This window comes from Bacillus rossius, chromosome 13 (assembly GCF_032445375.1).
Source record: "Bacillus rossius redtenbacheri isolate Brsri chromosome 13, Brsri_v3, whole genome shotgun sequence".
NCBI lineage: Eukaryota > Metazoa > Arthropoda > Insecta > Phasmatodea > Bacillidae > Bacillus > Bacillus rossius.
Window position 1 is genome coordinate 8,110,531 of NC_086340.1, and position 26,832 is coordinate 8,137,362.

Sequence of the window (26,832 nt, forward strand, 5' to 3'; positions counted from 1 at the left end):
CTTGAGAACTTATTGTGAGCTGGATTGAAAACTCTCGGTGCAACTTAAATAGTTTACAATGATTCATTCTTGGGTTTTTTTTATTACTCAAATGTTAGTATTAAGTTTGGATTTGCTCTTACTTAATTCTTCTGTGTGTGAAGGTGTAATGTTTTGCAAGTATTTTATTATTATTAAATTTTTCGGTAAAACATTTGTTTACTTGTAGGTGCTTTGGGATATGTAATTTTTATGGAATAAAAAAAACTTGTTGCATATTGTTAGTATAATTCTCTGTAAGAGTCCCATTTTTTAGTTTTTCAGGACATAACCATAATGAATACAGAATTTAATTGTACCGGGTTAAATGTCAAATTTTCTGGCTGTTTCAAAATTAATTAAATAATATTTCAAACTAAGATAAAATTTTCACGCCTATATCCTGAAATATTAACCTTTTTTTACAAATTTGTGTTCCAAAACACCTGAAACATGGTGAGATAAGACTACAGGGATGTTTTACCCAACATCGCCTTAAACTTTTCTTTGGAGGATAGTTACAAGTTTATGCAAATTTATTAACTAAGCTTCTTTTCTCCTTCTTTACATTCAACCAATAAGATTTTATGTACTTGTTAATCGGGTATTGTTTTTGTCGGGGCAAATACAGGTAGGCTCAAGCGCTGAGAGCAGACACACAGACTCAGAGTCCGGGTCAGTTCCGGGAGGGCTGGTGTGAATGGAGGGGAAGCCTTCTTTTCACAGACGAGAGAGCCAAACGCCCGACCGTGCATCTTTGGTGTTTTTTTTTTTTTTGTTCATTGTAAAAGGTTTGGTTAGCTACATTATAAATACTTTAAAACATTGTGGACGGTTGATTTGGTTAGGATAGCTACATCAAAGATACTGTGAAATCATGTAAACGGTTTCCTACCCCTGGATAGCTACATGTTAAAAAGTTATTTGCTAAGCAACCATAAAATGATTTTACAGTATTTATTAAAGAGGCTATACTTACCTAACATAACCAACCATCCACAATGTTTTAAAGTATTTTATAATGTAGCTAACCTATCCTAATGGACCGCAAAATGTAATGCCGCACCGGTTTATACAATGAGATAGAACGGAAAAAAAAAGTGATCATGAACTTGGGGGAACTTCGGGTGTGGCTCTCTCGTCTGTGGAATGAAGGCTTCCATGAATGGAGTGTGTCGCAGACGGCCGGGAGGGGTGGGGGGGAGGGGAAGGTGTGTAGGGGGTATCGGAGGGGAGGGAGAGAGGCAAGAGCTCGTCACAGGGAGGGGGAAAGGAGCGAGAGAGAGAGAGAGAGAGAGTGCTTGCCGGTCGTCGGCGTGAGTTGTCGCCCGCCTCCCATGAGGTTATATCCGGCACGGCCGGTCGGGAGGATGTGTCTTCGCCTGCTGTGTCGCGGCTGCTCTGGTACCGTGCGTGGCGAGGCGCCCCCACGTGGATCCCGCCTCCCGTCGCAGTGCAATCTTATCTTCCAGCTGTAGGCTTAGTTTTGTTTTACCGCAGTGTATAATGACCGAAACCCCGGTCTCACGTGTCATGTTGATGGGTTTTTTTTTCCGGCATTACTGTCATTGAGGGCTGTTTCTAAAATTTTTAACTTGATACCTACCTTGCATTTTTTGTAATATCATGGGTGTAAAAAGTCGTGCAAGTGATGATAATCATGAAGACTTACGCACCATTTTACACCCAAGTGGTTATCTGTTGAAAATAATTTGTGTGCAGAACAACAAATGAAAAGAAGGAATTGAGTGAAAATTTTAAATACAACCCTTTAATAAAAGTGATATTTAAAAAAAAAGAAATTTTTTAAATCAACATGGCATATGAGAATGTACGAACATCTGGGTCATCAGAGGTGATGAGGGGTGTTCTGATGAAGAACAGACGGAATGAGTAGGCGGTGGGAAACGAGAGCACCCCGACAAAACCAACGGCAAGTAGCAACATGCACTGTGTTTCCCCACTTGAGGGAATCGAACCCGTGTTGCCTTGGCGGGAGGCGAATGATCTACCATTCGATCAGCAAGACTCCTCCCTTCCTCTCCCCCTTAATTTTTTTAATAACGTGTTTTTTTACAGTGCCTCATTTTTGACATATAACATAGTGACCTAATATAACACTAGTCACTTGCTAGCAGAAAAGCAATTTATAAATAGAAATTATTCTGAGATAAATTATTGAAAGGTTTGTACATTTGTAGCATACCCTAAGCTAATACCAAACATTTGGTGAATTTTTGTACTCGTGCAATTTAAGTGAAAATGTAAGTAAGAATTGTTAACAAGTAAGTGTATGGTCAAATTAATTTTATAAAGGATTTTAGGGGGTGAAGAAATTTTGTAGTAAATATGGTCAGTTCTTGTGTTATATGCAGTTAGGTATGGTGTACGTACTTAAGTTAATCATCTCATAGTTGTTTTTAAAATATGTATAGATATAACACATTTTTTAAAGTCTCATGCTGATAGATAATAGATAATCTAGCTATGTATTTATATTTTTAAATGGATTTTCATTCCTTTAATATGTCAAGTTATAATAATCTTTTTTGTGTGTTTTACTAATTTTTTAAAAATTAAATAGTTTGCTACATAGTCAAGTTTTATCAATTATAATTATTGTAGTTTCATGGTATTTTTGATTTGGTAACTATGACCTTTGTTATGCTGTATGAATATTTAGTCATGTTAATGCAGTATATATAGGTATCAGATTGGTATTAAAATTAACTATAATATTTAGGTTGTAGTTTGTTACAATAATGTTTATGTACAGTTTATATGGGATTGGTAGTATTTACAAGAATGGTATATAAACATGGTTTACTGTTAGGTTGTACTCAGTTTGCTGTATGTTTTCGTGATAGTGAAGTGTACCAGCTCATTAGCTACCATATACTGTGTACGCTAGAATGTTGCATAGCTAGGAACAAGATTGTATGGTGATTTACGATAAAACCGAAATAACACCACAAAGAATGTCAGTGCAACATTTAACACCAAAGTGAAAGTAAATACAACAGTTACCACCAAAATGTAACTTAATACATGAAATTGTCAACAATTTGACAAAACTTAAGTCAAATTACAAAAATTTAATCTTTTATCATGGTAAATTCATTGAATGTAATTTATTTAGAAGTGAATTTTGTACCAAAATGTATGACCTAAATGGATTGGAAAGAAATTTAAATTAAATTATTTAATCTTGCATGTCTTACATTAGTAATGGCACATGTTTGGATTTCTTTTTCTGAGTAGTTCTGTTCTAGACATGCTTATTATTAATAATTTTACTTTTTATAAGCGGATCAGGGTCAATCACAATGAGAATATTTTGGTGAAATAAGTATTAAGAAATATTTTAGTTTCATATTTGTTCAATAATACATTTTTCTTTAAATCAATAAAGACAATATGTAAAAAATAATAAACAATAACATTGAAATTCTTCTGTTTTAAAAACAAAATTGTCGTAGAAATAAAACCATAAACTCTGGTCCCTGTGCATAGCACAGTGGAACGTGATATGTTATTCTCTTCCAAACCATCTGAGCCAGATATAGTTTTTTTGTAGTTTAAACAATATACTCAGCACTATTGGTTTCTTTTGTTTAGCTGTTCGTTTGCAAGGACTTATGGCCTCCTATTTTATCTTGCAGTGTGCGATATGCAAGATGTGATAAAATAATATTTTTATGGGATGAGGCAATTATACCTTGTGTTAATCTCGTGGGTAAGGGTGTTGTTTGTTGTTACATTGCAGCTTTAAGCACGCAAAATTGTTGCTACAAGGTTCACAGTTACAAAGTTGTCATTGATGCATTTATGAGCATGCTGTGTGTGTTGGTAGTAGCTCATGAACAGGGCCATGTGTTTTTCTTGAAATGATTTCAAGACCAGCTGTGTGTTAAAACATTGCAGCTTCGTCTACGTTTCTCTTGGTTGGCTGGGGTTATTTAAGGCGCATGACTATTGTCAGCACACCAATCATAGCCATCCGGTGTGGAAGCAAACTTGTCCTGAATGGCCCGGCCAAACAGGACAATGGCTTCACTTGCAGACGGCCGCCAATCACAAGGGAACAATCGTTAGCGCTGACATACCTCACTGTAGTCTGACGAGCTATCAGGATTTTTTTGTGGAAAACGAATGTCAACTTTAAAGTCCTTAGAGGCAGTGAGAGATGGTGACATGGGAAAGTAGAGCTAATGGAATGAATGGGTGGGAGGAAATGGGAGCACCCAGAGAAAACCCAAGGCTCACGGCAACGTTCACAGCTAGTCTGGGTTTGAACCCTCCCGGCTGGGAACCTGGAACATTTTACCTTTAACTGAGGGGCAAGTGCTATAGTTAGTTGAGTATCATGTAGAGGCTAGTACCCCGCTTGACCCAGTTAGAGGGCAAGTCTAGTGGTTCAGTCGTAGACCCGGCGACTCTACCGCTCACCTTCATCCACTCACCATGCTTTTCACACTTGCCCTCACTGCTTGCCACGTGTGAACGGTCAGACATAAGCTCAATATCACGCTTTTCACGGCCTGGCGAGTGAAAGAGAGAGCACATGCCGGGCCGAGTACTCGACCAGTGCAAACGAGGGGGAGCCTTCTTTTCACAGACGAGAGAGCCAAACGCTCGATCGTGCATCTTCAGTTTTTTTAATTTATTATGGACAACTCATGATAACTAATGGTCAATTAGGTTAGGTTAGCTACATTATAAATACACTTTAAAAACATTGTGGACGGTTGATTTGGTTAGGATAGCTACGTTAAAGATGCTGTGAAATCATGTAAACGGTTTTCCTAGCCCTGGATAGCTACATATTAAAAAGTTATTTGCTAAGCAACCATAAAATGATTTTACAGTATTTTTAATGTAGCTATACTTACCGAATATAACCAACCATCCACAATTGTTTTAAAGTATTTATAATGTAGCTGTAACCTATCCTAATCGAAGCCAAATTTAATGCAGCACCGGTTTATGCAATGAGATAGAACGGAAAAAAAAAGCGAGCAAGAACTTCGGGGAACTTTGGGGTGTGGCTCTCCCGTCTGTGAAAAGAAGGCTCCCCCTCGTTTGCACTGGTCGAGTACTCGGCCCGGCATGTGCCCACTCTTTCACTCGCCAGGCCGTGGAAAGCACGATGGTGAGCTTACGTCTGACTGTTCACACGTGGCAAGCAGCGAGGGCAAGAGTGGAAAGCCCGGCGAGCGGATGAAGGCGAGCGGTAGAGTCACCGGGTCTACTTGCCCCGCCAACTGGGTCCAGCGGGGCACTAGCCCCTACACGATACTCGACTAACGAGGCTCCAGAGGTGGTCTAGGGGTGGACGTCCCGGCTGACGCAGGGAGGAGCGGCGACAGCAGCGACGGCGAGAAGCGGGCCCGGGAGGAGGACTCGGGGGAGGTGAGGCGGGACGTGGCCCACGTGGAGAAGCGCACCAAGATGGTGTCGTCCGTCCAGCTCACGCTGCAGGCGTCGCGGCCCGCCTCCGCCCCCGGGGACGACCCCCCGCCGGGCGGCGAGCAGCCGGCCATCACCAACTCCGTGCTCCGGGAGCTGGAGAGCGACAGCACGGACCACACGGCGCTGCTGCCCGCCGACAAGTACACCGAGTTCACCACCGACGGATTCTCCGCGTGCGTCGACAAGGTCCAAGTGTCCCCGGGTTCTGGCAAGTATCCCTTCCAGTTGGACGACGGTCACAAGATCGTGGACAAGGGAGGTGGGGCGGCCTCCTCCTCACCCGAGAGCGAGTCTCGGGAAGACGGCGGTCTCCAGCGGGAAGTCGGGGACGGGAACTGCTCGGGGCGCGATGAAGAACCGCCGGCCCGAGGAGTCGACGCGGGTATCGTGACCGCGTTCATCGAGAGCGAGAGGCACCACGCGGATAGGGCCTCGCCGTGCGTCGCGTCGCCTAGGACGAGCGTGCCCAGAGACTCCGTGGACGTCATCGGCGGGAGTGAGCAAGTGGCGTCTCCGGCAGAGCTCTCCCCTAACCTGCCGGCGCTGTCACCTGCTGCTCTAGGGGCTGTGCCCCAGGGGTGGGGGTCGGCCTCCAGCGCGGAGATGGCCTCCCCGTCCGCGGACGACTCCATGAGAGCCTCGTCTTCCGTGGCGAGCATCCTGGACCTGCAAGACGTGGAGTACGCAGATGCAGATGCGGAAGACGGCGACGACGAAGCGGAGAGAGACGACTTCGTGGTCCAGGAACCGCTGAAGCAGTCTTTCCAGGCAAGTATTTTTATTTCGCTGCCCTCTTTTAAACCACAGTGAAACCCTTTTAAGGAGTTATTTAAGATTTTTTTTTTGCTTAGTTAGTTTAAAAGAGAGATGTATGCTTTTAAACTTTTTAAAGAATGTTTTCTTAAATTTTTAAATTCCTTGAGAAAGTGTTTGAAAGAATTTTTAGCACAGGTGTTTGCACTATAATTTGGTAGCAGCCATTTTGTAGAAAAAAGAATTTTTCTTGAATGAATTAAATAATTTTTTTTGTATATATTTGTGTGAAAAAATTTTTTCGTAGTTATATATAATATAATTTTCTTTCAATTTTTAAAAATGTAAACCCAGGCAAATAACCTTTTATTAAATGTTGAGAATGAAATCTATTTAGAGATTTTATTAAATTTCTACTTTTAGATTAAATCTCATTATTAGACAAATTGTTTAGGGTGCCTGTAGAAATGTTTTATTTCTTCCTTTGTGTGAAGAAATAATATTGTAAAATACCATTCCCAGATGAAAGTTTGGAAAACGTGACTTTCATTCCATTCATTCACACTTTTAATGTATAAATACTAGCAAAAATATAAATTTTGATATTTATACTCTTACCTCCAGTATTTATGCTGTCTGAGTGCTAAATGAACTAAATACGTAGTAAAATTTTTTATACATTTGTAGACTTTGTTTACTGTCAAATGTGGGATTTTTTTTGTCTAATTACACAAACTAGCTACTTCATTTCTTTCAATGTATTTCCAATATAATTTTATCATTGATAAAATCTTTGATGAACATAACCTGCATAAAATAATGACAACTCTTCATTAATGCAGGAAACATCGTGATATCTAAATGTGTATAAATTATTTTTAAGAATTTTTTATTTTAAATTTTAACTATTTTGATTTGATTAAATAATCACATTTCAAATACCAAGCAAAATATTAAAATTTTCCTCTGCTAGCAATAAAGTTTACTGTTTGGTAGCATATACTATGTTTATAATATAAAATATGATCCATATATTTCTTTACCATTGAAAAGATTGATAATTTATCTTTGGGAGTCAGAATACATGTGAAAGTAGTGCTCTGTATGGTTCTTTTTGGAGATTATCATCTTTGATACTATTGTCATCTGCGGTTGTTTAGAGATTGATATTTAGCTATTACTTTAGAACGTGTGGATAGAAAGAGCTGGCGACAACTGGCTCGCTTTTAAGCAATTCTGGAAATAATCAACCTGTACTGACCCAAGTTCGAGGCCACTTAACTGACTTGGCAAAAAAACATTGTTTTGCCGATCAAGCCAGGAGGCAGACTACTCATATGGCAAACATCAGAGAGCATCAAATAAGTCGCCTTAGCGGCCATACAGTTGGCAAACGTGTAGAAACCAGACCTGCAGAGGTGTGCGATTATCGCCAATGGTTTCAGGTTACGATTACCAAAACATCTGGCATTCTGTTCGTAACATGGTTTACGGATGAAGCCCGGTACCCCCTCGGCGGTTACCTAACTCCTGAAATAGTGGATATTTGGCTGTGAAAGTTTTTAACTTCTTTATTAAAAGGTTGGGTGTGCGGTGTCTGTGTACAGAACGGTGGCTCTATTTTCTTAAAAAAATCAGTGAATGTCCTGTTGGACACATCTCTTCAATGAATTTTCGGAGGAACATAAGGACATTGATTAGGCGAGAAGATTTTTTTTTTTTTTTAAAGGGTAGGGCAACTTGCCTTATCCCCAACGTGTGTATGGGCCTTGGTAAGTAGCTCTTCAAAGGACACGCTGCCACTGAGATCCCTTTAGCTAACTTCTCTATATTTCTAGCTGCGGCACAACCTCAAGAATCAGGGTGGGTTGGAATAGGTGCACACTTGCTCAACTCCGATAGAACACCACACACAAAATCATAGACATTCATGAAAGCGTGCTATGGGAAACTCACAGAATATGGCGTAGCGGGTACATTTGGTTTCTGGACACACACACACACACACTCTCTCTCACTCACTCACACATACTCTCTCTCACACACACACACACACACCTCGGTATGCCTCAAATTTGTGAGCACCGAGTGCTTCGGAGCCCATAATAATGTTGGAGGTCCCGTCGCCTTAAAGGCTCCGCCTACCCGAGCACACACACACACGGTGTGCAGATTGTCAGAAAGAATCACTCTATAGAGAACTAATCAAGATATCCGAGTATTGCCTGTTTACGAAAAGCATCTAGGAATACGCTGAGGGTGACGATTAGTTCTGTTTCCGGAATTTGATTCTAAATTGTAATTTTAAGATGAGCGAAAATAACTAAAAGGCGTGTTTTCAGAATAATATTTAGGCACGTAACTCCTGTTAATGATTCTTAAAAGCACTCAAGGGACTTCCATTACACTTCATTTCTCGGCCATGTAATGTTATGGTTACCATTAAAATCTCATAGTTTCCCTATTGCACGACGAGAAGACTGCGCGCCAGTCCAGAGGAGACACCGCGCTAGAAGCACCAGCGAGAGTTGCACTTGTCATCCCGTCAATTAATACACACTATCTCCTGACTAGGTGGGACCCTTAAGCCTTTGTGTGTAACCAGGAAACATTTAAGCCTTTCTAATCAAATAAATGAAATAAATACGGGGTAGTGTGTGTGTATATATATATATATATATATATATATATATATATATATATATATATATTCGTGCAAGGGGTTAACCCCCCCCCCTTTTATTTTTTGACCCAGCGCTCTTAGCCTTCCGGCCCTGCCGCCCCGGGGCCCCCATGGGCATGGATGCGGATCACGCCGCATACGCAACCGGGAAGGGCGTTAGAGCTTGGGCTATACACAGGGACTGAGGCTACGGGGTAGTGTACAGTTGGCAGTGGCTGTCCGTGAGCATGGGTGCGGCTGAGAGAGGACCTGTGCCGCCAGGTGGCGGATGCCGTGAGTGTCCCGGGACCCGCCGCTGGGTTTGAGCCCGACAGCCTCACCGTCGTCGCGGACGCCCCCGACACCATGACCCCGGACGAGGCGGAGAACCTGCTGAGCTCCAGGTAGGAACCCTCCGGCTGAGCCCCCTGCTCGGTCGGCTCGCCGAGGCCCGGACGACATTGGCCTGCCGGATGCATGTCTTGCGGTAGTTAGGGTAGTGAACAACCGCGCTCTGTTCCAGGCAAGCTGAGGCTTTTTTTCTGATACGCGCCGCAAAAAAATTCAGAATTTGACGTTTGAAAATTGTTAATAAACTAACAAAATACAGTAGAACCCTGTTATAATGTTCCTGCATATAATGTTTTCCCTTCTTATACTGTCATATTTTTAAAGTCCCAATATTTCCTCCATAAGGACAATTTATTTATTTCCTGCATATAACGTTCATAAATAGTGTAATTTCCTGCTTATAATGTTTGCTTTCTAACATTCAATAAATGGGGGAAAAATGTTTTAAAACCAAATTATTCCAACACTTACGATAAAAAGTTTCCTTTATGTATGTTTATGTTTACAATCACTGCCATACAATACATGAAGTTTGTTAAAATACAATTTTATGCAATATACTGAAGGTACACAATGTTCATAGTTACATGTCAGTTGGCACCCTTAGTCAACTCTTCTTTTCCTTGCCATTCCAGTGGGTATTCAGATGCACGTACATAGTCCTACGATATTTAAGTTGCCAACCATTGAGCGAGGGCATAACTAAAAGTGCTTTCTATTGCTTACAAATAATTTTTTTTTCATTCATACGTAGGAATCCCAAAAGTAAACATTTTCAGGTGGCGAAGGAGTAGACGTTCTCACTCTTAATGTTGTCATCATGAATCGTGAGACAATTTTACAAAAAATGTGGCAGTGTATCTTTAAAGACAAACAAAATTTAACCAGGGAACAAGACAAAGTTGAAAAATTGTTGGCTTGTTTCAGAAAATTCATGTATCAAGTATAACATTAAAGTTGTTTACATAGCTTGGTGAGTCCATTGGTACAACGCTCAAACATTGTTAAGTGCTAAATTGAGATTTCCTGCTTATAACGTTTTCCTGCTTATCATTTTTTTTTTTTGTTCTCCTTTGAAAAACATTATAACAGGGTTCTACTGTAATTATTTTTGATGATTAGCTAGTCTGGCACCATTTATCTGTGTTTTTTTTAGTCTTATTATGTCCATATACCCAGAAATTTTCTGTCAGGCTAAAATTCATAGTCCTGCATATACTGGACACACGTTTGCGTTCCTGTCGGCAGATTCCTTACTGTAGAATCTCCCCTTCTGTGGAGAGGGTCGATGTGATTCGTCACTCAGCTGCTAGCTGGTAATTGATTGGCCCACAGCCATAGAGGAGAGCGTTGAGGGAATTGTGATCCAATTATGGAAAGTAATGTAAAGGTGTACATAATTGCAGTCTCATCTTGCAAGCAAAAGAATCTGCAAAATTTCTAGGTGTCTAATTATGTCACAGTATGCAGCCGTAAAAGTCTTCGCCGAAACATCTGTCAAAACGTCTCACCTTCTCTGGAACAGTGTGTAAATGCTAGTTTTTTCTATGAGTGTGTCGGTGTCCGTAATCCTGTTGAAGTGTATTTGCGTTAAGAGCATGTTTTCGTTTTCGAGAGTGCATGCCGAAGTAGCTGTCTTGCTGTCTTTTTATTTGACTTAGATTAAATAATACATTGATAGTGTCTTGCAAACTTATTGTTTTCCTTACAAAAGTAGTTTATACTAGCAGTGAGCAAATCATGTTCAAAAAATTTTAATTTGTTTTACAATCTTAGCTAGCTATCGTGTAATAGTATTTGTGAACTCATTGTCGTACTAAATTGGTATATCAGTGACTGTTTTTATCAGATTTAGAATTTTTTTTTGCTTATTGCATAATATTTCTTACAGCTATTGTACTAACAACGCTAATAGTAATATCAACTAATCTGCTAATGTATTTTTTTTGCTGTTATTTCTCAACTGACATTGCCTGCTCTCTCTCGCTCGGCTGCAGAATTCTGGAAAAGAAAATACGGTGAGTTGGCCAGACTGCTTCATAGTTATTTGCATCTCTGAAATGCTTTATTTTCCGTAAAGGTACACACACACTTACCTCTGTGATAAATCTTGTGTGTACACGAACAAATCTAGGTATTTAATGTCACCGAGAATATATTTAATTGTGTTTATCTTTTTTTATTACAAGCAAAATAAATTGGGTATGTATTTTAGTGAAGATGTGTGGGGGTAGTTTTTGAGGATATTTTAGGTTCAACATTTGCACGAGTAAGCTTGGAGTTGTAGAGTTTAATATTTAACAGCATGTTTTAGTGATAACTGACAACTTATAGGTGCAAGTGTAATTTTGCTGGATGCATGGCAGATTAATATGGAATGTTACACTGGGTGTTGGGACTCATTACGTATATCATCTAAACTAATTTGAAAATACTGTAGGAGCATATTTTGACCGGCTGATTTTTTTTTGAAATTATTGGGTGGTTAATCATCTGCAGTATTAATCATAAAACAGTGTCTTGTTTTATTTTAGAAATAAAGTAATTCAGTGCAGTTTTAGAATTTTAGTTTTAAATAGATTTAAAAAAAGAAGCTGCAAAGACTTAATGGGAGTTTGTCACTATATTGAATTTATACACATTTGACAAATCTTGATTTGCTTTTTTTTAAATAGACTTTCTAAGGTATAGAGGCACTTTATTATATTTTTTTTATTCTTGGAAATAAGTGGCTATATTTAGTGACTATATTTAGAAAATAATTAATTATTTGCTACCTTTAATTTCAGAGGGAAAAATAATTAAGGTCGGTCGGTCGTCTTTAACCTTGACATAATGTCGAGTTCTGTGGTATGGTATGTCGTGGAGACAAAAGTTTTATAAAGCTTCATAAATAATGGTCACAACTGTGAAAACTGTTCGACCCATTTTGGCGTCTGTGCCTACTTTTAAAAAAAAACGGTGTTGTAAAGCTGTGCTGAATCCACCACCTAGTTGCGGCTGTAAGGACAGTTGCACGACAGTTGTTGCCTGCGTGTGGATAGTCGTTTGGGTCCGGCGAGACCCGGCACTGCCAGCTCAGTGAGCTCACACTAACCTCTAACAGCCTTGCCCAGGTGCCTCTTACGTCGTAACACGTTGACCCCATCCGCGACAAATGGGGTTCAAGCCTGCATTTTTCTCGCAGTAGAGCACAGAAATTGAATAGTGTTTCAGATTTCATTAGGTCCTACCCAACTCTGTAAAACAAAAACAAAAAAAAAGAACCACTTTTTAAAAATAAAGTTCTAGAATCAGTTTGAAAAAAAAAAATGGTATGTATGACCCAAGCGGTATGCTTAAGTGTTTTTTAATTAGCTGTTGAAGTGTAGTTTTTTTCCTTTCCATTGTTTGGATGCACCAATTAGGACAAACTAGATTTTAAAAAAAGCATTTATAAGTAAAAATTCCGAAAGGGAAAAAAAGGAACTCAACACATTTAAAAAGAGAGAAATTAATCCATTTTAAATTAATTTGGGTGGTAATTATTAACAGTTTAGCCTGCGTGGAATAAAAAGTTTATCGTCTGGTGGTGACTTCTGGCTGGAGTCTGTTAATAAACATTAAACTGATAGGTTCTTTGAATGATTCTTGCATTGGGGGAAATTGTTTTAAAACAATTTCATGGACATACCCCATTGCTGGCCTCCACTGGATGCCATAGAAACACCTCAGGAATGGATTACAAAGATAATTAAATAAACACTCGGAGTACAAGCTGAAATCAGCTGACGCCAAATGTCAACTGTCCCCGTCATCGTCAGCTTGTTGTGTTTGTGTGGGCCTTAATTTTTTTTTTGACGTGACAATGTCTAATAAATTGATGAAAGCCGGCTGCACGCACAAAAAAGTGTCCCGTCACGCACATTATCCCGTTTCGCTGTGTCCCGTTACGCTCATTTTATTTTGCTCTTTGCTAAACTGAACCTCCTAGCATTGCACCCGAATCAGTGGCGTAATTCTGTTTTCATGCATTTCAATGTAACATTTTCATTGCTCTTTGCTAACCTGTTCCTCCTAGCATTGCTGCAGAGTCCGTGTTGCAAATATCTCTCTTCCACTCGATTGGAACAACCATAGATTTGACTTTTTCAAGGCACATTAAACTTGAAACACTCCCATTCGTTTCCTACTTTTCCTATCATCGTCCTAACAACAGAATAACACAGATTGGAAGAAGTTAAATAGCAAACATGTATAAAAGTTATAGTTAAAATAATCTCTTCGTTAAAGTAATAAACATATTTGAATTAATGAGTGCACATAAAAGTATATTTATCAATTAAATTGTAGATTTCATTTCACTCCTTTGTATCCATACAAAATAGTGATAATTCAATAAAAATGTTTCAATTATATTCATAAAAGTATGAAATCATTTCATCAATGTTTTGTTATTACGTTGTCACGTTAAACTATCATCCGTAAACCGACTTTACAGACAACCATTTTTTTTTTGTAAACAGCTTAACTTGTTGTATACAGCATTTGGTGGGAGTAATTTCGTGAATGGAACGGAATTTACATGAAACGGAAATGTGTAACCACGATGCTGCCATCTGTGGTGGATGACGTGAACCATAGTTGGCTATGATAAAAGAAAGATTTATTGTATTAACTGTTTAATGAATTTTAACAAGATGGACAGTATTTTAATAAAATTCCTGGACAAGAATCAGGTCCAAAGCCGGGGTGTACCATTTTTTCAAGTCTTTTTCGCTTTTATCGGGGCCGTTTAATTATATATAGTTAAGCCTTTCGCTCTGCGAATTGAATTATTCGATAGTCGACGTAGCTGCTCTGACAGCAAATTCTAGCTGCGAGTGTTGGAAACTATGCATTATTCGCATCAATGAATGTAGTTGAAAACCCAATTTTCTTATAATAATCACACACTGCATTATTTTAAAGAATTCGTTAAATTTTGTGTTCAAGTTTAGAATTATAAGTGTATTTGCATCATTATTATCTTTGAAAGATTTGTGCAATGGGAGTGCTTGACTTGATGTAAGCTTTGCAATAGCGTATGTTCAAAAGCTTACATCATGTATTTGCATCATTAGAACACATGAATTTGCTTGTTAAGGAGGTTAAATATTTACACATGACTGGCACGAACTGAAAGACTTACTCACAATTTTTTTTATTACTAAATTCTGCGCTGTCTTGGCTTTAACATTTGACACCAGCTGATTTGGGCTAGGTTCTCTGTGTGTATGTGAGCATCTTTGCATTCCATTAGTGAACGATTTTTTATATGACATTCAGTGTAAATGAGCAATGGTGTAGTCCGTTAAATTGTTTATAAATAAAATTGTGCCATGGTATTAAATCTTGGGGAGAGAAACATTATCTGTGCCTTGTCATGTCAGAAATTTTTGATTGCCAAATAACTCAAAATTGGTATTATAGCAATACCATTGGAAGAATATAAGATAGCAGGGTCTAATTCCCTTTAAATAAGATGCTAGTGGATATTTCAAGATGTAGTAAGTTGTGATTTATTTGAAATAAATTAATTTCTCTTTACGTACAAAAATTCTGAAGAATTTTTGAGAGTTTAAAAATGAAATGTTTCAGTTTCATTTAGCAATCTATTTAATTCTAATTTGTGCATCCCAAAATTGGAATGGGATGAGGGGTTAGAAAAAAAAAATTATTTCAATAGTTAATTAAGTCACTTAAAAAGGCATACAAGTTTAACTGTGTTTATATTTAAAAAAATTAATGATATAAAAGGCACAGCCTTAATAATTGTTTGTTAAAATGTGATTTAGCTTTTAGGACAGACGGTACCCATTGTACAGTCAGATTTAGGCTGTGTGTAGTTCTGCTTCATCAGCAACTACACCAGGCTTTTCCTGCACAGTAGTTTATAGAGTACATTGCTCACAGCTCACTTTCACCTCGTGTAGTTAAAGGTTTTTTCCTGTACTGTAGCACTGTTGCACCCTCTGTTACAATGCCAACACGATGCATACCTGTCAACTGTAGGATTTATTTATTTGAAAACACACAATTTATCAAGACACGTTTATTTCACATGTTTTCACACAGAACTTCACTTTACGATTGAACTATCCATGTTACCAACACCACGATCTCGGCCAAAAGCCATAGCCTTCAGTACTAGGAGTACCAACCTAACAGAATTGCACTCTTGCAACACCATTGTAACACAACACAACATGCTAAATGGCTGTAAGTATTATCTTCTGTTGGAAGTAACACCAGAAATTACTGGAAAATTCTTTTCCTCACAGTCCACATTCACATAACTAATTTAAAGTGTGGACTGAAGTAAAACAAAAAAATCAAGACCCAAATAAAATTAAATCTGAATAAAAATGACATTTTTCGAGGTTCCATCCAATTTTTTTGTACATTAATTGTATGAAGAAAACAAACATTTTTCTTAAATAAAAAAAGGCAAGGGGGAAATTGTTTAATGCATGTGAATAGAAAAGGCAGTAAATTATATACTATCTATTACGTGCATTATGTAATCACTGAATTTAAGAGCACCTAATACACTCCCAGTTTCACACATTTGTTATGCCTGGCACCTTGTTTGTATGTAATTTCCTTCACACTTATATATACTTATCAAAATTGATGACTCAGTCACTGTGTTTGTCATGGCATCGTAGTCATTTACTGTACAGGATGTCCATAAAATAATGTCACACTTCAAATGGTATGTTATAACAGTTTAATTTAGACTATTTGGAACATAACATACATAAAATTGAAGGTAAATGAACCTAATTTTTAACAAATGTTCGATATGGACACACATACAACCTAAAGTCCAATTCGTCCCACACTTTGGTTAACAAGTCCGGAGTAATGGCAGCAATGGCCTCTTCAATTCTGTGTCTCAACTATGGCAAATAATTAGTTAGCGGTGGAATGCAGACACGATCTTTCATAAAGCCCCAAAGGAAAAAAAAATATAGCATGGCGTTATGTCGTGTGAACGTGGAGGCCAGCGAAAAAGAGCTCTGTCGTCTCGACCATTATGACCAATCCAACGGTCAGGCTCTTCAACCACTCGCGTACAAGAGATTATAATAGGGAGGGGCTCCATCCTGTTGCCAAATAAATTTTACAGGTTCACCATCTACTAATTGAGGAAAGAGACAATATTGCACGCTGCAAACGAGAAAACAGCAAAGCAGTACTCGCATATGTGTTTATCTAAAACTGTTTGAGTTACTCTTTAGTTGTGACCTTGAACGAACGCACTACAACGCTTACAGTTGATACTATTAAATTTTATAACTGGGACATTTATTTTATGGACATGCCGTAGTTTGCTGTAACTCCAACCAATAGGTTGCAGTGCTTTTTAAGCATGTTCCTAAACATCTCAGTTTACATGCTTAAGTGAAGGTGAACATTTGACAGCATTCTTAAAATTATCAAAGTAACTTCTTTGGATTTTGATTACTCTGGTCATTCAGTCATTGGCAGGTGTTCTTTGGAGGTACCAATTTTCAGTCTCGATTTGTGAAATTTTATTAGACTGTGCAGTGGCTCTGGTTCATTTTTGGCTTAACATACTCTTAGAGCATGTGGAAAAAAAATTATAGTAATTGCAGAAGTGACCTATATAAATAAGCATAATCTAATGTAAATTTGTAAATACACTAAAGTGTGCCATTGCATTTCTATGAATGACAGAGGAGTAACAGTTATTATGTTTCTGAAGTTTTTTCGAGAGTAAAAATATTTTATTTTTCCTCAAATGACATTAAATATAGTGTAATCATTGAATCTAAAATTTTAGCACCTTACACACACACACACACACACACACACACACAAAAAGGTTTAATTAAAAGAAATTTATATTTCTTATTTCTGTCTTCCAAGAAGCAACTGTTGTCGAACTTTTCCATGTAAAGTAAGCGAACTAAAGTAGTGTACTACGTATATTTGTGTGTGGGAAGGTCACATATTACATGAACCTCATCCAGTAACTGGAAACTTTTGATGAATAGGCTCTCTGTCTGTGGAATTTGATATGATATACAATATTTCATCTTTGCTCGGGCGTAATGTTCAGCTACTAGGGATTGCGCTATGTAATGAGTCCAATGGAGTACTGTGCCTTCACTGAAATACTGCTGAACCCTTTGGCGAATATAAATTCTAAGACATTCTCAATTTTAATTATTGGGGATTTCTGAGAAGGAGCTGTAGAAACATTTCTAAATCATAAATCATATGGCTTTTTTTTAATTTAGTATTTAAGTTAGCATATGTGATTTACTTAATTTTTGAATAGTCATACTAAATATGTTTTAAGAATTTTTGATAAGCTATGTTATTTTTCTATGAATGATTATGTGTGTTATACTCAGTATAATATTTATCTTTCTAGATGTAAAGTCTTTTAAAATTCTGTGCAATTAAAAATCTAACCATGTTACGTTCAATACACTTTCATGCTTAAAAAGTGTAATTCTTTATTTTTATCTGTGTGCCACTTATTTTTTTTTTAAATTGTGGCGTATATATATAATTATGTTAGATTACAATTAAATAGCTGATTAAAATGTTATGTATCTCAGTGTTAAGGATCTATATAAAATAGTGTACACAATGGTTAAACTATTGATTATTGGTTATTTATAAATTAAATTATTCATATTTAAGGTTCAAAACAATTTGCTGCATAGTGTTCTGATGGTTTGACTTATGAATTTATTCTTAAAATAATCTCTTATTCATCAGCTTCAAGAAAATTAGCATTTGTATACATTGTCCTCGAAGAGAGTTTATTTTGGTCTGGAATAGCGGTAAACATGAAAAGGAATTGTGAATTAATGGCATAAGAATGTACGTATGCAAGTTACTTATTGCATTCTTAAGAAAAAATTATGTGAGATGCAATTTGCATGTATTTTTTCACTATTATATTACAGTGTATGTATGCCAAAAGGTTATGCTACTGATTTTTTAATAGTTTGTGCAATTTAATTGCATTAAAGAATATTAGTTATAAACCAAGAAGCTCTCTCACACATGTATATATTCAAATGATTTCCCGTATAATATGTATGTATGTATCTACTTCTCAAAAATCCTTTTTAGAATCAATATTTTTTTTTATTTTTTTTTTATTTTTTGTGGAATGAAACTCAACTTGAGCAATGAAGTTGAGAATTAAGGGAATGATTTTATGCATATTATATATAAGTTGTGCTAGGATTCACTCGCTTCTTGTCCTTGGCTGTAAAGTTGTAATGCGGGGCCTTATTTCTGGTGGTTTCAGTACCTTAAAACCAGCCATTCCTGTTTTGAACTCCGCTGATACCAAAGTTTTAATTTTAGATGAGTAAAAGCACTTTATATATACATATACATATATACACATGCACACACACACACACACACACTCTCTCTCTCTCTCTCTCTCTCTCTCTCACACGCACTCACTCACATTCACACAGTTGCAAACACAAGTAGAAACTTTTTTCAACAGTGAAAAGGCAAATCTGACAATTGTCTTACCAAAATTACTTCATGTTATGTGAAGTTGATGTAGTTTTTTTAATCAAAATATACCAAAAGCAGTGTGTCTTGGTAGCAAAATGTAACTGTTTCCAATAAAAAAATGTCCTTCAGATTATAATTCAATGAGATGTTAAACCAACATTTTTTTTTTAATATGTACCTAAAATGTATTTGAAGTAGTTTGACACCTATTGTGTATTTGCTGTACATTCTGGGAAGAGAGACTCAGCGAAGCAAGGTCTTTGTGACAACTAGAGCAATTGGCGTTTGTATGCATTATTTATGTTTGCATGTTACTGTCTGATGATAACTTTCGAACTGTTGATTGGATTCTCATAAAATTTGGTGGGTAGGCAGATATTATCAATAGAATTTTTAAGTTTATGTGGCAAAAACAATTAAGAGGTTTTTGACACATGTAATAAATACACATTTAGCTTTCAAAATCAAACACAAAACTTTAATTTTCTGACTTGAAATCCAAACATGTCCATGGAGGTCATGTTACTGCATGCCTCAAAATGAACTAAAGAAAATAACAAGAAATTAATAATACCTGAATTATACGTACTTCCCCTGAAAGAATGTAATTTTTGCGTTAACTTAAAAATTTGTCACAATTATCTACGTTTTGTATTGTTTTGTCAGTAGGTTGTCGATTGCATTGTTAATATTAGTTATTAGTTATTACTAGGGACAAGATTAAATTGTGAATTGCATTATAACTGCAATAGCACCACAAGGCATGACAATACACAGAAATTCAAGGAATCAAAGGAATGTCATTATTTGCGGATAAAAATTCTATTAAATTGCATAAATAAGAAATATTATTTAAATTTGTTTTATTGTGCATCTCTTATTGAATCAGTTCTAAACCATGGATGCTCACCAATTTTTGTAAAATGTTCTGGAATGTATTAATTTTAGACCAATTTTACTAAAAATTATTTTATCATAAAAAAAGTAGCATACTTTGGTGGAGTAAGTATTACAAAACATTATTTATAAATGTTAAAACAATAACATCGGCATACTTTGTTTTAAAAACAAAATTGAACTAGAAACAAAACCATACAATCTTGTCTCTGGTTTTTAGGTTGGTATTTTACTTCAGAATGTTTCCTTGGTTTGTTCTGATAATAAGTCAGTAGATACTTTGTTTCGGTCGGTACTTGCCTACACTAAAAACAGAACATCTCGACCTCAATGAATAAGAGTGGGAAGGTTGATAAGGATTGATAATCGCAAATGAAGAGTTACAATAAAATTAATTTTAGGTGGTACGCAGTTCACCGGGTCATCTAGTAGACTATAAAAATTAAAATCCAGTCATCTTCTTAAACCTTTATACGTTTAAACTCAGATATATGTTATCATATATAATATTAAGGTCTCGGTCGGGGGTGAACTAGAACTACTGGTTGACTTGTTAATTCTAGCAGTGCTAAGCCCGAGTGGAGTGCTTGAGCTGCGACAGCGAATGAGGAGGTGGATGGTCAGCCAATGAGGTTTCGCCGAGTGTCCGCCGCAGTGCCAGGACCACCCGGGACTGCGTGCTGGTGCCATAGCCCGTTACGGCTTCGAGAAGATCTTCCTGGAGATCGCGGCTGGGCGGAACAATCCGCTGGTGGTTCGGCTTTGCAGTGGATCAAGACTGAAAACACTTTGCGGGTGAACGATTACCGCTCGGCGGTCAATAAACGACAGAGGAGACGTGGTTTCAAAGCGACATCACCTGTCGAACCGAAGGCCACCTGAGAGGCGACAGGGAAAACCCTGTGAAACAGAGGAGCGACCTCCAATAGCAACTATTAGCACGTCAGATTGATAGCAACGAGTCCAAACCTCTGGTACTTAACTCTGCTGGGAAATCCAACATGCGTTTCCTAATGTACATCATCCAAGTGCTTCACCGGCTAGTTTTAGGTCTGAATGTCTGTTTATCACGGCTAAACTTGTTTGATGACAAAAAGAGGAGAAGAGGAGTTGGCTTAATCCGGAAATATTCCACATACTTGTTTTCTCTACGAAAATGTGTCATTGTTGTCGTGGAACTTTTAAAAATGATTAACTTTTTTTTATTCAATTTTACATTTAATATGCACTCTACAATTATGTTAGTAATCTGTACCTACTTTGAAATTATTTTTAATGAAATATCTTTTTTCAATTTTTTTTAGGGAATACAAATATTTTATTCATTAATTAAACAATTTTAACTCAATAAACTACAATGTTTATTTAACAAAAAGTATCAAATATCAAAAATATAATTTGTTTCCAGCTGAAAACATTGTTGACTTCTGAGCATCGAAATTCATGTATCGTCCCAACTGTACTACGAAGCGTGTGCGTCAGAGTTGGGGAGCCCGTCTGAAACAGCAGCCGGGGGACAATACAGAGCAGTTGTGTGCCTCAGGAAGATTCACAAAGCCCGGGGCAGCGCTTCGCGGTGGTCCGCGAGACGTCCTGATTGGCCTGCTGGCCGCGGTACGTCCCTTGCTGGCCTTAGTCGACTGGTGTGCCGGACGACGAGGGCGGAGCCAGCGTGCTTGCCTTGCGTTGCCCGCGTCGTTGCTACGCGCTCCAGTGCTTCTGGGTGGAACCAGAGACCACTCATTACGACGTGGAGGCGTGATGTGTTGAGTGACAGACAAGTTATTACTGGAATATTTAGTGTGAGTTGTTTGTACTTACGATGCTTAAGGCAATGGATTCAAATTCTTAGTGAGACCATGTCTGTATAGCTTTATTTGGTACTTTTTGTTTATATTAGTAAAGTTTCTATGCTGACATTTTCACTACTCTGTTGGTGAAAATTTTTTTTAAATAATAAAAAAAAACTATTGTGAGTTATTTTACACTGGTTAACAATTTTGTTTGTACCTGCATTTTGGAAACTTGCAATAAATGCATTAGTTGATCTTTTGCGTGATGAAATGTGCTGTGTTTGAAGCTTGTAAGCTGTCAGAAGTGGAATGAGGGTTTTAACCTCTCGGTAAACTTGCATCTGAAGTTGGTTAGACTGTAGATGCGGACCTGAGCATATGTGGACGCCTATCACTAATACACAGAGACAAGATTTTATGATTTTATTTTTAAAACAGTTAATTTTTAAAACAGCGGATTATGGTGTTATTGTTTTTATTTTTGTTAACAACATCTGTTTGTGTATGAAGATGTCATAATAATTAAAATAATATGCCACCAAACTGTTTCCTAACACTTATTGCGCCAATAGTGTGTGACTGATGAATTTTAATACACTTTTACAAAGAAAATGAAAAATATTTTTGATGTCAGTAAAGTTAAAAATAGGAAATAAGAGGTTCAAGATCAAACGAACATGGTCAAGTTAATTGTTTATTACCTTTTTGGTCCGATTCAGGTTCAAAAGTCTAGTGAGTTCTGTATTTTAAAAGATAACGTTTTTGAGATGTAAGTTTTATTAAAATAATGGATCATTTATTGATTTTAGTTACATTTCAGTGCTATATGGTGTATTAACTTTTATTTCAGTGTTGTATGTAGAGATCCGAAAATTTCGTGATCTTTCAACGTGCATAGCAAGTAAAAAAACTCTTTTGGTGAATTTTCATTATTTAAAAAAAAAATTGTATACATGGGCAATTTGAGGTGATGTACTTTATGGTTTGTATAATGAAATTTCTGTATCTGATAATGAGTGTGTGTCTAACCTGAGAAGATCTTTCAGCTAAGCATTGTTTTGTTTTATAGAATTTGTATTCATAATTTTTGTTTTCATTTTTCTTCTAGAAAAATGTAATTATTTGATTTTAAGTCGGTGCTACCAAGCCACACTGCATGGCTTGAACATATGAAGACGTATTCAATATCAATAAAGTTTCTCATTTGTGGCTTAGCTTATCATTAAGTGGTGACACAAAAGAATTAATTTGATCGATTATACATACAAGGAAACTTAAACTGTGACAAATTTATTTTACGTTCAAAAATTGAATGCATCACACATTATAATTTGATAAGCCCATCCTACAAATCCACACAAAATTCTACTACTCTTGGTGTATGATACAATCCTGTCAGGAATTTTACCACCAGGATTTAGTAATTAGGGTGTGACAGATCTTTTGGGCTGGTTGTCTGTCATGATCTTCCATATAGAAATGACAAAAATGTTACAAATGTGTGTTACCGAATTATCTGCCATGCATCTAATTGCCGAGGCATGCTCTCGCATAGCATCTGTCACTGCATGAAGAGAAATCCTGAAGGATCGCCTCTGAAGACCCAGCAGGCAACAGCTGTGACTTAGGCCGTGACCTAGTCAAGCCTGCCAACTTACATAATTCACAACTCTCGGTAATTACTCACATGTTTATGATGCTGAAATTAAAAAAAAAAAATATCAGAATTTTTAATTTCCTTCAACTTCCCAGCAGAGAATACTAGCAAAGAGAGTCTACAAAATATCCTCCCAAAGTTTTTTTTTTTTTTTAAACTACAAAATTTGTATCCTTTAAAGTTGCATTCAGGTAAGTTCTAAATTCACGACATACTCAGTGATTGTGGCCATTTTCAATGTCTTTAAATGATTAAACTGATGCGTAAAACATCAGATGGAGAATTTTTTGTGTTTTTTCAAAGTAGAAACTTATTTTAAATCAACTGTCTATGAAATGACCTAATCACATATTTTAATTTCTCTTATTTAAAACTTAAAAAAAAGTAAAAAAATTGGCTATGTAGTCTTTTAATTATTTTTTATTTCTGTACAAATATTATTTTTTACTCCGAACAAAACTATCCTTGTATTAACTAATTCTTACTGACATAGTTCTTAAATTTCCACAGATTCAAAATAGCTTAAGACAGATTTTAATGAAATAATTCAGTTTCTCACATAAAGAAATGACATGATATAAGTCTGCAAATAATTTGTTGGTATGACTAAATATGGAGAACTCTTAAACAGTGTCATTCACATTGAATAATACAATACAATGTAATACGTATCATTAAAATTAAAAAAAAAAAAACTACAGAACTATTTACTACAGACAATAAAACAATATTTAGATTGGCCAGTGTTAATTCTTCCCTCTTTGTGTACTTTATCAATCACAAACACAAGACGTAGATGCTCTACACTCACAAATTTAATGGCAAAATATAAAAACGGTGTATAGTAAACAATAAAAACATGTAACACAATTTTTTTTTTTTAAATAGACAAACTGCTTTAAATATGAATCTGTTTCTGAGGAGTTTAAATTCTGATGGAAATTAAATATTTCCAAAAAAAAAAAAAAAAAACTACTTTTAGGTTTCTATGTACTTTTAATCAACATAAAATTTCTATTCAGCACCATTTCTATCATTTGGGGTGTTAAAGCACTTGACACTTAAAGCAAATGCACCTCTGTCTTCCGCAAAGAGATAACTGAGTTATTAAGCTCTTTAAACAATATTTCTAGAGAAGTCAATAAAATCTTATAAAAGTTCGCAATGGTTAATTAAAAAATTTCTCGACGGTTTTAGCTTAGCAATTTTATCATGCATCTCGGTTGAATTCTTAATAACGAGAATTTGAATTCTTTTACATAAAGTAAAATGCCCACAAAAAAAAAAAAAAAAACAGTGAGCGGGGCGATATCGGGTGAATGTAGAGTCTGCAGTATTGCCCGTCCCTGCCCATCCGTCTGGCTGGAAACATCGCCAGGGTTCCTGCAGACGGCGGAAACTCGGGGAATTTACACGTCTTGAAAACCTGGAAAAACACAGAGAAATCGACAAAATCTTGGTTACGAAACATTGGCTATCAGCAATTTCACATACCGTGTAGTATCGTAATGTCTTAAAATTTATAAGTATTTTAATCATAAATTCATGAACCATTAAGGATCCATAACTAGGAATTGCGGTAAAACTTTAAATAACACCGGAAAGCATGTCCTTGCACCATGAATCACTGAAATGCAAATTAATACATCACAAAGCACCCAAATGCAATTAAAAATCATGAAACTTAACAGCATTTTCAATCAAAACTCAACTCTAATGACAAATACCTACCTGATCTTTTAAATATTAAATTCAATGTAAGTAGTTCATTTAGCATGATGTTTGTACAACAATTTAATAAAAAATAATTGGGAATAGTTTACTTTTTTTTTTTTCAATCCTGCAACTGTTATTAGTTACTCATTTTTTTCATTGCGACCTTAGAACATTTTTGAAACACAGCAGTACTTTACGGATTTATTTTTTTTATTTGTTCTGAAAAGTCGGATGTGCTTATGACAAATTGTTATCTTGAAAAAATGCATCATGTGTTAGTCAAAATGACACTGTTTTAGAGAAATTAGTATCATATTTGTTCATAATAGTCTTGTCTTTTTTAATAAACATATTTCATAAAATAATTAAAAAGGTATCACAGAAAAATCTCTTATTTTAAAAATGAAATTGGCTTGAAAATAAAACCATAAAATCTTGTCTCTATCAATAACACTTGTAATAATTAAACTTTTAAGAACATAAAGAATTGTGTATTAATTTAAAACCACAGTAAAATATTGAATTTGGCTAAAACAAATATATTAGTTTTATATTTTGGACAAGTGGTGTTGGTTACATAAAAGAAAGAAAGAAAGAAATAAATTTAGAAATAAAGTTGCAAACTGTGTATTGTAATACATCTGTTATCTTGCCAAAACCAGATGGGCTGATGATAAAGGGGAAAAACATTAGACGGGACAGGGAAATCAGGGAAATCGGCATAACGAAGAGAGTGCAAACCCGGCATTGTGTGCAAGCTGTTACGGTCAGCTAAACCGTGGTGTGGCTGGGTGGCGTGCCGTCGTTTTGGAAACTCGCCAATGGCTGTTACTCCTCCCGCTAAGGGGCGGCGGGACTCTGGCGAGCGCTTGTTGAAGTGTTGGGTCGAGGTTGCAGAAATAAAACGGCTTCAAGCGCTCTGGCGCTATTGATAGACTTTTAAACCCTGACTGAAAAAAAGCCTCACCTAATGGGATGTAATACAAGATACTTCAAACAGTTGAAATACATAAAACAATGTTATAAGGTCCTACTGGTAATTGTTAAAGTTCAGGAAAAATTCAGTTCATAATAAAGTTATGTACGTATATCAGCTGAGAAAAAAAACAGAACAAAAACAAGTTTTTCATTACAATACTCTCAGAAAAATTCAGTTATTTTCAAATTTAAATAGCAAGGGAAAAAATTCTACAAATATGATTCTAGGCTCCAGGAAAATTTATCTACATTCCATCACTTCACAGAATCATGTACAGTTACGAGATGAGGCAGTGAATAATGCCAAAAGAGCTGAAGGATATTTCTGTCTAACAGAGCACTCTTCAGTTGGGAGCTGACATGCATCTCTGTAGCAGCACTGAAGAAAGATAGTTGTTTAATCAGTGGCAAGAAAATTAAAACATGAACTGTCAACAAAAGTGATTACATCGCTACAACAAAATATCACTGTGAATGACGCAACTTGTCTCACCTTTGAAAAGGCATACGATGGCATGTTGCAACAACTAAAGATGGTGGCCACACGAATGCCCTACTCATGCAGGATTGCCACTCTCCACTTCTATATACATACATATATATTTGTGTGTATAGAGAGAGAAAGAGACAGGCAGACAGACTGAAACTCAATGAGCATTTACAACTGTACGCATCCAAACAATAGCCTTTAATTACTTAAAATGTTGTTATTGTTTTAACTGTGTGCTGGGCCAAATGCAGTGCAAGGTTATTAACCCTGCATCCTATGGTTTGGCACATTATCCAAACGGCACCAATCGAGTCTCTCGCATTCAGATTTTTCCAAGTTGTGTTCCGACTGTCGACCTTGGCATTACTGCGCTTTATTGGCAGTTAAATGCACTTATCAGAGCTTGCTGGTGGTGTCAAAATAAGTGTGACAATTTTTGCCAACAGGTGAATGAAAATTATGATGAAACCAAATTAGTTTCTATTTGAATGGATGATTT

At 36.6% G+C, this 26,832-nt stretch overlaps 1 protein-coding gene across 8 annotated transcripts in view; it reads left to right on the top strand.

Annotated features, from left to right (window-relative positions):
- LOC134538193 (neurabin-1) overlaps nucleotides 1–26,832 on the top strand; it is a 174,353-nt gene that overhangs the window by 105,115 nt on the left and 42,406 nt on the right. For 7 of the 8 annotated variants that reach the window (XM_063379270.1, XM_063379275.1, XM_063379271.1 and 4 more), the window contains 3 exons: nucleotides 5,372–6,258; nucleotides 9,188–9,309; nucleotides 11,254–11,274. In XM_063379270.1, the coding sequence (XP_063235340.1) occupies nucleotides 5,372–6,258; nucleotides 9,188–9,309; nucleotides 11,254–11,274 (1,030 nt within the window). The remainder of the gene's footprint in view (nucleotides 1–5,371; nucleotides 6,259–9,187; nucleotides 9,310–11,253; nucleotides 11,275–26,832) is intronic. The other variant, XM_063379277.1, reaches the window with a different exon arrangement.